This window comes from Haliotis cracherodii, unplaced genomic scaffold (genome assembly GCF_022045235.1).
Source record: "Haliotis cracherodii isolate W230 unplaced genomic scaffold, xgHalCrac1.p SCAF_14, whole genome shotgun sequence".
Taxonomy (NCBI): domain Eukaryota; kingdom Metazoa; phylum Mollusca; class Gastropoda; order Lepetellida; family Haliotidae; genus Haliotis; species Haliotis cracherodii.
In genome coordinates this window covers 30,493,667-30,507,057 of record NW_027266269.1, presented here as the reverse complement: position 1 = coordinate 30,507,057, position 13,391 = coordinate 30,493,667, and the positions used below count along the sequence as shown (strand labels likewise).

The following is a 13,391-nucleotide window of genomic DNA, read 5'->3' as shown; positions in this document are numbered from 1 at the left end:
ACAGTTTCGCAGTTTTAACACCCTGCAGGCAGGTGCTATTGAACGAGTCATGCTGTAAACCAGAAAAACAACATTTTCATTTTCCTTTACGTCAAAATATAAATCCAGGATATCTAGTTTTTTCCAGGATGGTTATCATGAATTTATGCAAAATGATCATGAATTTATTATCATGAATTTATGCAAAATGATCATGAATTTATGCAAAATCGACAGTTTTTTTGTACAGAATGTCATGCTACGATGCGAATCGTATCTAATAATGACAATCAATGACTTTGTGCATGGGATGCAGTGGTTTGACCTTTGTTAACCATGTTTATAAGATGCATTGTCCATGTTGTCAGCCTTGTTAGCAGGTTCTGAACAGTGACAATCAATAGTCTTGGGGCATGGGATGCAGTGGTTTGACCTTTGTGAACAATGTTTAGTAGATTCATTGTTAGCCTTGTTAGCAGGCACTGAGCAGTGACAATCAATAGACTTGGGGCATGGGATGCAGTGGTTTGACCTTTGTTAACAATGTTTAGTAGCTAGCGATTGTTAGCCTTGTTAGCAGGCACTGAACAGTGACAATCAATAGACTTGGAGGCATGGGATGCAGTGGTTTGACCTTTGTTAACAATGTTTAGTAGATTCATTGTTAGCCTTGTTAGCAGGCACTGAACAGTGACAATCAATAGACTTGGGGCATGGGATGCAGTGGTTTGACCTATGTTAACAATGTTTAGTAGATGCATTGTTAGCCTTGTTAGCAGGCACGGAAAAGTGACATTACACTTGGGGCATGGGATGCAGTGGTTTGACCTTTGTTAACAATGTTTAGTAGCTAGCCATTGTTAGCCTTGTTAGCAGGTACTGAACAGTGACAATCAATGACTTGGGGCATGGGATGCAGTGGTTTGACCTTTGTTAACAATGTTTAGTAACTAGCGATTGTTAGCCTTGTTAGCAGGCACTGAACAGTGACAATCAATAGACTTGGGGCATGGGATGCAGTGGTTTGACCTTTGTTAACAATGTTTAGTAGCTAGCCATTGTTAGCCTTGTTAGCAGGTACTGAACAGTGACAATCAATGACTTGGGGCATGGGATGCAGTGGTTTGACCTTTGTGAACAATGTTTAGTAGATGCATTGTTAGCCTTGTTAGCAGGCACTGAACAGTGACAATCAATAGACTTGGGGCATGGGATGCAGTGGTTTGACCTTTGTTAACAATGTTGAGTAGATGCATTGTTAGCCTTGTTAGCTAGCTTAGTTTGAACAGTCACAATCAATAGACTTGGGGCATGGGATGCAGTGGTTTGACCTATGTTAACAATGTTTAGTAGATGCCTTGTTAGCAGGCACTGAACAGTGACAATCAATAGACTTGGGGCATGGGATGCAGTGGTTTGACCTATGTTAACAATGTTTAGTAGATGCCTTGTTAGCAGGCACTGAACAGTCACAATCAATAGACTTGAGGCATGGGATGCAGTGGTTTGACCTTTGTTAACAATGTTTAGTAGCTAGCCATTGTTAGCCTTGTTAGCAGGTTCTGAACAGTGACAATCAGTAGACTTGGGGCATGGGATGCAGTGGTTTGACCTTTGTTAACAATGTTTAGTAGCTAGCCATTGTTAGCCTTGTTAGCAGGCACTGAAGAGTGACATTACACTTGGGTCATATGCAGTGGTTTGACCTTTGTTAACAATGTTTAGTAGCTGTGAACTATATTCAGTAGATGCATTGTTAGCCTTGTTAGCCTTGTTTGAATTTTTATTCACCATTGTATGATCTTCACCCTCACAGGGCCACTGGACAGTAAGTACCAGGGGTGATCACCCCTTTCAAAAACCCAAACAGCAATGGATATCTCTTCGGGTAAATAGGCCTGGCGACTCAGCCCCGAGTTGGTTACAAGTTTACATTTGAAAAAGTGTTTTTGAAGTTTTGTTTTCATCACTTGCAAGGGAAACAACTCACAATGGCTTCACTTCTTCTGAAAAGTCGACCAAAATATGTACTACTTTGCTACTACTGATTATAGAAGAAAAAATCTTTTGGGATTTGTTTTGCAGAATATGTTATTACTGTGAATATCCTACCTTTATTACATCACAGCTATAAATGCTATATTTGAGCTGTCATCACACTATAAAATCTACAGATTTTCGACAGAAGTCGTCTTCACTATCAGCTATCAATTCTCAGTTGTTCAAGAAATAGCATCTGCGTAAAATATATGTATGTTAATTGGTTGAAAACAAGTTGATATGATAATGATGCATGTACTTAATTTATGAAATTATTAAAATATTTCAAAAAGTGTTTTGCTTTTGAACGTTAGAGTAAACTATTAAATTAAGTAATTCTTTAAAGACTTACCGAGCTAGCGCTAAGTTGAAGGGCACAATACTGAGGAGCACCGTATACCTTAATAAACTGATTGAAACAAAGAAAGACCTTTCATCTGTTGTTTGATGTTAACAATTTCTAAAATGACATTCTGGGATTACACAAATAAATTCTAGCTCAGCCACAGTAAGATCCTTGTATCGAGCACAGATAACATAACACACTATCATTGGATATTTCACAAGGAAATGTGGCAGAATTTCTGTGACGTCTCTCAAGAATCAACGGCTGGAAAGCACGCAGGGAAAAGTTACATTATTTTCATTCTTTATAAAACATCCAAAATTAAATGTTAAATATATTAAGTATAATAATTTTCAAAAAAATAATTTTGATTTTTTTTTTTTTTTAAAAAGTCATTAAAAAAATCAAAACTCATTATGGGATGTATTATGTGCACCCCCTTCTACACAGCTGTGTTTTTTGGAAAAAAAGTGTGCATTATACTCAAGAAAATATGGTAATTTTCTTTTTACAGATAGCATTGTTTAGAGGTTTTGAAAGTTTGTGCAGGTTACACTGTTACAGTCGTCACGGTATGGCTGAAATACTGCCGATTGGAAGTTAAATCTTAACTCACTCACTCACTGTTACAGATGGTCGACTCTATACGTGATACATACATAGATTTTAACAGGTGAACATTTTAAAATTTCCTTTAACTAGAAAGGCAGAATATCCATCTTTTTAAGATTGCAAGAAGTAATTGGGAAAATGAACAATTAAGCATCAATATAATGAATATTCTCACATGAGGTTAGAGTTTTTATTTAATTTAACTTTTAAAAAATGACACAATGAAAATTAGGACATACAAGGAAAATATAAGAAAAGAGGGATGCTTATTGTTTGCTTTAGAAGGAAGTGAAGCTGTTAGTGAGTTTCACTTGCTGTAAGATGATCAATTTCTGTGTATTATATTAGCATAGAGAGCATCTCAACAAGTGATTGTAATGTTTTGTAAAGCTATTGTGTTGAAATTGTGTTGAAATTGTTACTGTTTGGTTCAGTTGCAAGCATGGACATTTGGACATTGATCCCATTTGAAGTTTACTTTCCATGTTAATTCATGCACTTCACAATCATTATTTACTTACAAGTTGTTTCAAACCGGATGATGATATTATGTTCTTTGTGGTACGCGTAGACATAGTGAAACAACAATGAAACTACATGTTGTTCAGGCCTATTGCCCACTTTACGTGTAATGCTTCTGTCTAAGCATGTCATGGAATGATAGCTGTAGTTCACTTCTCTGGGTCACCGTGACCTAGGTAACTGGGTCACAATGACCTAGTTACTTGACATGTCACCATGACCCAGTAACATTAGGGCTGTCATTGAGTGAAAATATCAGGGCTGCACAGTGTACGATGGTGTTCTTGCTGATAAAAATCACTATGTTATGTTCATTAAAACCCTAACTTTCAGAATATTACATTTATTTTGTTTTTTAGATAAGACATGCATAAAAATATCAGAAAACTCAAGCTACCTGAAGGAAAGGTGCTCACAAGACATAAATTTTCAGATGTTAACACTATTTATTATGATGTCACACAGTGACTGAAAAACAATTTTTTTTCATCCAATCAACCTGGTTCAACCTTTTAATCCTGCCCACCAGTTTGCCATGCTTCAATGACAGCTCTTACATGACACCGCATGTACAACTATGGGTAAGGCCCATGTCCACAAGTGATCTTAGCGCTAAGACACTCTCACGTCCTGTCTTTTAACATGCAGAGGTGTAGTGCTAAGGCGAACATGAAAGGACCTTGTCCACAGTAGATTCGAGACTGTCGTAAGTCTATGGTAAAGTATGGCAGTTAGTCCATCTTGGCGCTACGACTATTGTAAGTCTATGGTAAAGTATGGGAATTGCAGTACTATGACTATCTGAAGTCTGTGTTAAAGTATGGGCCTCTTCTTAGCACTACTGACTAGTGTAAGTCTATGTTATAGTTTGGAATTACGATCTTCTTAGAGCTACGACTATCATAAGTTAATGTTAAAGTAAGGATGTCTTCTCAGCGCTACTACTATCGTAAATCTGTTAAAATATGGGAGTTACTATCACCTTAGTGCTACGACTATCGTATGTCTGTTAAAGTATGTAAGTCTTCTTTGTGAGCACTACGACTATCGTAAGTCTGTTAAAGTATGGAAGTTACGATCACCTTAGACTATTGTAAGTCTGTTTAAGTATGGGAGTTACGATCACCTTAGACTATTGTAAGTCTGTTAAAGTATGGGAGTTACGATCACCTTAGACTATCGTAAGTCTGTTAAAGTATGGAAGTTACGATCACCTTAGACTATTGTAAGTCTGTTAAAGTATGGAAGTTACGATCACCTTAGACTTTTGTAAGTCAGTTAAAGTATGGGAGTTACGATCACCTTAGGCTATATTAAGTCTGTTTAAGTATGGGAGTTACGATCACCTTAGCGCTACGACAATTGTAAGTCTGTTAAAGTATGGAAGTTACGATCACCTCAGCGCTAAGATCACTTCATGGAACTGGGCCCTGGACAGCAGACATAGCTGTGTAGCATGTTGTCTCTGCCTGTCATGATCGACCTATATTTAACTTAAGGATCTACATGCAACAGTCATCCAGGTGTGGTCATCCTGGTATATTTAGCTAGTTCGTTAATCCTTCTCTTTGTTTCAGCCTGTTTCATCTGTTTGAGTGTGAGAGTTCACTGTTTTCATCCACTTCTTTCCCTCCTCATCATCTCTGCCATCTTCACTAAGGCTTCACTTGCCAAATAAAAATAAAGTGGTTCTGGTTACCATGGTTACACTCTTTTTAAAAAAGTGAAAGAACAGGTAGTAGTCCTTTTAGCTTCACATATTCTGCAATGACAGTCTGTCAAATACGTCTGCAAGCGAAATGCGGCCCTCAAATATTTTTTTTCAGGAGATCTTAGTCTTATTATAGAGACTTCTTTAATCTGTGGTTCCTAGACCGAACAGAATTTTACTTGACTCAGGCTTCAGATAAGTGGCCAAGTTGCAGACTGCAATGATGTTCCGGGATACAATGGAAGCTTCTTGGCACTAAATTGAGTCGGCCTGTCTATGTTATAGGGAACAGAGGGGCAATTATCTCACCTTACATTAAGATTCTGGTTTCTGATTGGTTACCATGGTTATGGAGCAGGCAGTTATTTTCCATGTTCCCCATCCGCTGAAAAATAAATTGGATCACACATTGAGGTAACTTGCTTATCTCGCATAAGTATCATTCAGTTGAAGTGAAATCAGTGTATCACAATGTCAGTCATGAATTCATCATTGTCTGGTCCAGACTTGATTACTTACAGGCTGCCGTTATATAGCTAAAATATTGCCGAGGGCGGCCTTAAACAACCAATAAATAGATATTTTCATGCTTGTTCAAATTTTAATCATGAAAAGGAATGTTCGAAATTAACAACATACCAGGGTCCTTGAAGCTTGCTCCTATATGTATAGTACCGTATTCTATGTAATAAGCACCCCGCTCTAATAAGCGCCCACGGCGATAGTTGCTAATATATTGGCTAGTAAACAATCTCAATGTACACAAGACTTATTTATTCATGTATAATACCCACTTGTGTGTTATGTGCACCCTTAATTATGGGCAATTGAATTCTGAAAAAAATATATCTGTCGTGTATAATACACACAACTTTTCTTTTGCGTAAAACTCGAAAATTAAGATCTTTCAACGCTTTCACAAAAAAAATATATTCTATTAAGAGCCCTCTTTTTCTAATTTTTTAGATTGCCCTCGGTGCTTGTTACGTCGAATACGGTAATCATAATGTCAGAACTTTAAATCAGGGACGTACACATGAGTCGAACCACTTAATCATTTTAGGCCTAATGTTATTAACATGGTTGACTGCAGTTGACAAATCTTGCCTGAAGTTCTGATGAAAACACTGACCTGTTCTCATGACTTTATACCTTAGTTTAGAGTTGTCTTATGGGATATAGTGTAATGTCAGCCTTTTCATTGTGATGTTAGTGTAGGTGCTTACCCTGTACTAGTCCTGTCTTCCATTTGTGAAGGGTAGGTATTTAGCATGTTTAGTCAACATCCATGTTGAAATATATTGCATGTTAAAGCTATACATGAGGGCAAGGGCGGCCCAGTGGTCTAAGGCGCCACGATTCGCTGTGCAGAGTTGCGTCCCTTGGGCACGCCAGAAACCTATGATTGTGGGTTCGAATCCAGGTTTGCCCCAATTATGTTTCTAGGTTTGTCAGCACCATACCCGTGCTCGTGGGTTTCACTGAAGCGGTAAACGTCTGAGACCTGCATCACTTCAGGCTTTCCTCCCACATTAAGCTGACATGCCGCAATATAACTGGAATAATGTTAAAAGCGGCGTTAAACCCAACTCATTCACTCACTCACTACTGCCTACTATGACAAAAGGGCCTCAATGTTCCTGTCCACTGATGACCACTCCCATCATGACCATCCTGTAAACAGCCACAACATTAACTCCATATGGTATAAGTTTATATATACCACAGCCAGGTCCTGGTTATCCAACACTGGGGCTCGTTCCAAAAGGCGATAGTAGCACTATGACTGTCGGCCAATGGGTTTGTTTGCAGGTACTTGTGTTTCTTTCTGCTTATGCCATAAAGAGTAAATATTTATGTCATGCTAAGCAGTATTTGACAGTCGATTGGCAATTTACGCCAATTTATGTATTACGCTAAAATTTTGACCAATCCTGCACTTATGATCGTATTTGTCGATTGTTTTACACCAGTCTGTTACCCCATCATGACCCTCTCGTAATCCCATTCCAAAATAGACTTACATACAATGGCACAAAGGAATAGCACTTTGTGAAGGACTGTTGTTACTTTGGATCATGTGAGTTTGTGTTGATGCATGGGATCTGTAACATTCTTTTCTCTTGGGAAATGTAAGTGAGACATATTTGTGCAAACAAAAAGTGGAAAAAAAGCTTGACCCAAAAAATATTTTGTAATTTCTGTTTGTTCGATGTTGACATTCTACTGTTTGCCAACAACTGGCTGAACTGCAACACTATTGATATATATACACAGAGGTTGATTAGGCAATGATTTCATTCTGCCAGACACACTCCTCTACTTGTGGTATTTAATAATAAAACAATATGATGCTGTACCAAATAGGGAGCATCTCAATAACATCAGCCATGTTTGATGTATCTGTGTGATCCTAACTGTGATATACAGGGTTATACCATGTACAAGGGGCACGGGGGGCACAGTCGTCTAAGGCACTGTGATTAGCTGTGCAGAGTAGCGTCCCTTGGGAACGCCAGAAAACTATGATTGTGGGTTCGAATCCCGGTTCGCCCCGATTATGTTTCTAGGTTTGTCAGCACCATACCCGTGCTCGTGGGTTTCACCGAAGTGGTAAACGTCCAAGACCTGCATCACTTCGGGCTTTCCTCCCACATTAAGCTGGCACGCCGATAGGGGCCCAGTGCTTTATAACCAGAACCTGGCTGTGGTATACACTTGTTATACCATATATATTAATGTAATGTTATAACTGTCTCGTTTACTTCTTTAGGACTTTACGATGTTATATCACTAGGACCTGGCTGTGGTATACACTTGTTATACCACCCCTAGAATCAATGACCAGTGGAGCAGAGCTTGTCTCACAGAACTTGTAGCACTAACCCAATATTGAAGCCAACACTGGGTTGTTAGGTGCTAACAGCTCAGACTGGAGTGGGCTGCCTGTCTTGGGGAGGTGGACATGGAGATGCCTGAATGCTCAGGTTTCCAAGTTCATTCTCAGGAAATTTTGTTTGAAAATGTTTGGGGAAAGCAGTGTTTTCATGAAGTCAATAGGCCCCCCCCAAGTTTTAGTGAAGGAATCTATTATAAGAGATAAGTGAGTTCAGATTTGAAGGTTATTGTTTGGATTAATGTATGATAAACGTGATAAACGTGCAACATTGTATCAAATGCATTGCTCGATAGGGTGAGTGAGTGTGGTTTCATGCCATTTTTAGCAATATTTCAGCAATGTCATGACAGGGGACATTAGAAATGGGCTTGACACATTGTACCCATGTGGGGAGTCAAACCAACCTTCTGTGTGACGTGCGAATGCTTTGACCACTAGGCTACCCCACTGTCCCCATTACTCAATCAATGTAGGGGAGGACTTGAATGACCAGAGTTCAAGTTACTGATACATTTCAGAGCAAATGTGCTTGTCCTAAGAACTTGTCCTAAGAAGCCACTTTAAACACTTAGTTCACTGAGTTAGTTATATTTCAGTTGAACAAAGGGTTGGTTTCACATTAAAATCAGGGTCGAAATTAACAGAAGTCTGCTAGCCTGAAAACAGTACAGGACTAGTGACATTTCCTTGTGGACTGCCACTCTTGCCATTAGCATGATTATGTAAATGGCAACTCTCCAGCAGAGTTCTTGTGAAATAGTGAAGTAAAATTGTATTTCTTTCCCTGAAAAGGGGGCACGGGTAGCCAGTCGTCTAAGGCGCCGCGAGTTGCGTCCCTTGGGCACACCAGAAACCCATGATTGTGGATTCGAATTCCGGTTCGCTCCGATTATGTGTCTAGGTTTGTCAGCACCATACCTGTGCTTGTGGGTTTCACCGACTTGCATCACTTCAGGCTTTCCTCTCACATTAAGCTGACACGCCGTGATATAACTGGAATAATGTTAAAAGCGGCGTTAAACCCAACTCACTCACTTCCCTGAAAATTAAGTAAAATCCTTTAAAAGTGTGGCGAATTTGGAGTTTATGTTAATTGTTCAAATGAAGAATGAATGAAACTTGAAGAATTGAGTCTATTTCTTTATAGTACCGGTATAACAAAACAAGTGAATAGTTTTGGTGGGAAGAAAATAAAAACTGTTCTTTTTCAGTTTTGTAAAAAAATTTATTGTTGCATCTGCAACCAGGCCCTTAGAGAAATAATGGCTGATACTTTCAAACATCTGTGGTGAAGTACTCTGAAAAGTTCATGGAATTCTCACAGTGCTTGATCACTTAGTCATAGGTTGATGTATGTGTGTAGTGGTGTATTTAGCCAGAATTAGTCTGTGATATTAAACAGTATAATAGATATTACAACCTAGACAAATATTCATTCCCATGTGCAAAGATAATTAAGGTTGAAATTACATTGTACATGACCAATTGGGCCCGTTCACAAAACGATCATAGTTCTCAGATAATGAAAACTTACTTACAACAGGCGTAGTTCCATGATCGCTTTGTGGAACAGGGCCCATTTGCACAAAGCGATCTTAGCCCTAAGATGATCGTAACTCCCATACTTCAACATAGGCTTACCATAGTCTTAGCGCTAAGATCTTCTCGTGGAACAGGACAAGGAGTGTATGACCCACGTGATTTGGAAAAGTGTTTAAATGCTCAGTTTGCAGCCTGGCTGCACTTCGTGCATGAGTCATTCATTGATGACGCTAATCAGCATGATTTCCTTGCTGTTTCTTACTACTAATATTGTCATGTTATTTCATGCATGTTCTCCCTTGCTTAAGTTATTCTGGATTGCTGTTCAACATTTCTATACCTTTCAATGTTTGCAATGTTTTATTCTAAATATTTAGTGTATATTTCATTCAGTAGACCATGTAATAACTGTAATCTCTTAGATAAATAACCATTATACCTTATAGTTGGAATTTATATTTCTTATTATTCTCGTTTTGTTATTTTGAAGGGGGCACGGGTGGCCCAGTCGTCTAAGGCGCCGCGATTCGCTGTGCAGAGTTGCGTCCCTTGGACCTATGATTGTGGGTTCGAATCCCGGTTCGCCCCGATTATGTTCCTAGGTTTGTCAGCACCATACCCGTGCTCGTGGGTTTCACCGAAGTGGTAAACGTCTGGGACCTGCATCACTTCGGGCTTTCCTCCCACATTTAGCTGACACGCCGTGATATAACTGGAATACTGTTAAAAGCGGCGTAAAACCCAACTCACTCACTCACTCATGTTATTTGGAACCTGTTTTACAAATGTTGATGCAGATGATGTAAGGACAACACCAATTATTTTTTGTTTGTTCATTTTTTAGATGAGGTTTTTGCAGTGTGTGCAAAGAAACCCATGTGACAAAATATTTTCGTTGTTTTAGCTTTTATTTCAAGACCTCTTTTTTAATAAATAAACCTTGAACTATCCCCTGTGATCTCAAAAATATAATAATTATTTTTGTGTACATCATGTGCATGGCCTAAGGAATTTTGCAGAAGGAGCGATATCATTTTTTCAGTTTGTTCTTTCCTGAAGCTTTGGAACATGTTCAATGTAACATTACAATTTTTTGTTAATATATACACATTTGACATTTTCAGCAGGCATTCAAATTTGGCATATCAATTGAAAATGACAATAAAGTTGAAAAAATGGGTCTAAATTTGTTTTTGGTTTGAAGTAAATTTTGTCAAATAATGTTTTTTTATTTTCCATCTCAATGTATCTATTGTTCTTTTACTGTAAATAACTTTGAAAAAAAATCATTAAACTTTTTAAAGAATGTATTTCAGTTTTGATTTGAAGGTTATTCCCATTACATGACACAACTTCAAACGTTGATGAAAAGAATGTTCTATATTTGTCATGTAGATAAAAATGGCAAATTAATTATGTGTCTCTGAATTCAGCCCATCGCTGACTGTGTGACGTATCATCAATGACGCAGAAATGGCTTTGATCTTTTGTTTGTTCATGTTATGAAACAAGTCAGAATAGGCCATCTCAGCAGGGCTGTTTGTAATTCAGTCTGTTTGATCCTGTTGTTAGACTGACTGACATATGTCATACCAAGAGTGTGCCCTGTATGACAGAGTATGACAGTGTGGTACATTGTCCATGATCTCCACAAAAACATGATAATTCTTGTGAATACCTCACCTCTATCACATCAGTGCCATAAATTCCTGTTTATGCTGAGAACCACACTATAATTTTTTTATAAATTTTCAACAGACGTCCACTACACTGCCAACATATCCATAGTTGTGAGGGAAACCCTATCCCTTGCCAGAGGCGCCACTGCGCATGCCCTGTTTGACAGAGTATGACAGTGTGGTACATTGTCCATGATCTCCACAAAAACATAATAACGCATGTGTAAATTGATATATTCCGATATCAGTTTAACATTTGCAGCAGTAGAAACTAAATTTTTAGTCCACTAGTCCTTATAATGATAACATATAGGAAAACCCTTATATATGTCAAATTTCTACTTGTCCTAATGATACCTTAACTATTAGACAGTTTGGCAAGGACTATAGGACTAGTGGCAATTTCGAACGCTGAGGTTTCTCTTCTCGCATCATAATGAGGCGCGACATTTATAAAAAGAATTGTTTATGGATCCAATCAACCCTTAGAAAAATTGGAAAAAGGTTAATCTAAGAGCACTATTTTGTTTTCATAACCTCGCTGAATTATCGTTATATTGTGGATTTGTTTGAAGAATTTCTCCTTCCTTCCATACGTGGGGGCACGGACGGGTGGCCCAGTCGTCTAAGGCGCCAATGTTCGCTGTGCAGAGTTGCGTCCCTTGGGCACGCCAGAAACCTATGATTGTGGGTTCGAATCCCAGTTTGCCCCGATTATGTTTCTAGGTTTGTCAGCACCATGCCCATGCTCGTGGGTTTCACCGAAGTGGTAAACGTCTGAGACCTGCATCACTTCAAGCTTTCCTCCCACATTAAGCTGACATGCCGTGATATAACTGGAATACTGTTAGAAGCGGCGTTAAACCCAACTCACTCACTCCTTCCATATGTGTTCCCTTATTTCATTCCTTGAGTATATTAACTTACTGCCACCAGTGATTGGTGATAGACGATGTTATGTCATTATTTATGATAGAAATTGCTAATGTAGTAACAGAGAACATTTCAGTGTAACATGACACACTCTGTGTCAGTCAGTATTGGTTGGAGAATTGATGGTGAAGTATTGAATATATGCACTATATTAACGACTGTACTTGGTGTGTTTCAGGAATCTGTGATAGAAATAAAAGAAAAGAACCTGCCTCATTTACGAAACCCGGATATTTTGATCGGTGAAAACGATCTTACCTCTCTAAGTTACTTGAACGAACCAGAGGGTATGTATTGCATACGCAGTGTTCAGAATTAAGGGCATGCTCATATCTAGTCTTTCAGAAGTTTACAGAAGAAAACATTTGTTAAATTATCTTAATAAAAAGGACTCTCTTGATTTCTTAAAACTACAGTAATCTAGACTTGCCAGCTATGCAAGCATTGTTCTGGATATATTTGTTTCAGGGTATGTATGACAGACTAATTAAGGGGTGTCTGGGGTTTTCTCCTATAGTATTTGGCTATTTAAGCCCATTTGTGGTGTCCCAGACGTAATATTGCTGGATTATTGGCATCAAACCCGACTCACTCACTCACTCCTGTAGTTGTTGAGTGCAGGGTTATAACCAACTCCATGGGACTGTAGAGATGTGTCGGTCATGGTAATAGTCTGTTATACTCACATGAGCCATGTTCTCCAGTCTGATGACAAGCCACAGAAACTAGTGACATTGTCTTCTGGCCATCTCATTCTCAGCTATGCTTTTTTTAAACTTGACAGACTCTCGACAGCCATTATAGACCAAAAGCATTAGATAAAAAATAACAACCTGGAAAAAAATAGTACACAGCTGAATTTGTCTTGAGACATTCAGGAAGCCATATACTGATGCGCCTTAGTCCTTTAAGTAGTATTTTTTCTCACATGAAGTTTATATCAGAAAAATGTTACTGGTAAAAAAAAGAAATGGTTGTGCCGGTGGGTAGTGTTTTTTTTTGTTTTTTTTGTGTGGGGGAGGGTGTTGAAACTAGTATGTATCCTAAGAAACAGTTGTGTACAATCAACCTGGGAAAGGGCCTCCCTACATTAATGTATTCCTTGATGAGTAAAATACTGGAATACAG

General features: G+C 38.5%; 1 protein-coding gene across 8 annotated transcripts in view; it reads left to right on the top strand.

Annotated features, from left to right (window-relative positions):
* The window catches only part of LOC139461180 (unconventional myosin-Va-like), a 166,427-nt gene that overhangs the window by 47,185 nt on the left and 105,851 nt on the right, over positions 1-13,391 (top strand). For 4 of the 8 annotated variants that reach the window (XM_071242769.1, XM_071242768.1, XM_071242767.1 and 1 more), the window contains exons 3-4: positions 1,796-1,867; positions 12,442-12,550. In XM_071242769.1, coding sequence (XP_071098870.1) covers positions 1,796-1,867; positions 12,442-12,550 — 181 coding nt within the window. The remainder of the gene's footprint in view (positions 1-1,795; positions 1,868-12,441; positions 12,551-13,391) is intronic. The other 4 variants (XM_071242773.1, XM_071242774.1, XM_071242770.1 and 1 more) reach the window with 2 other exon arrangements.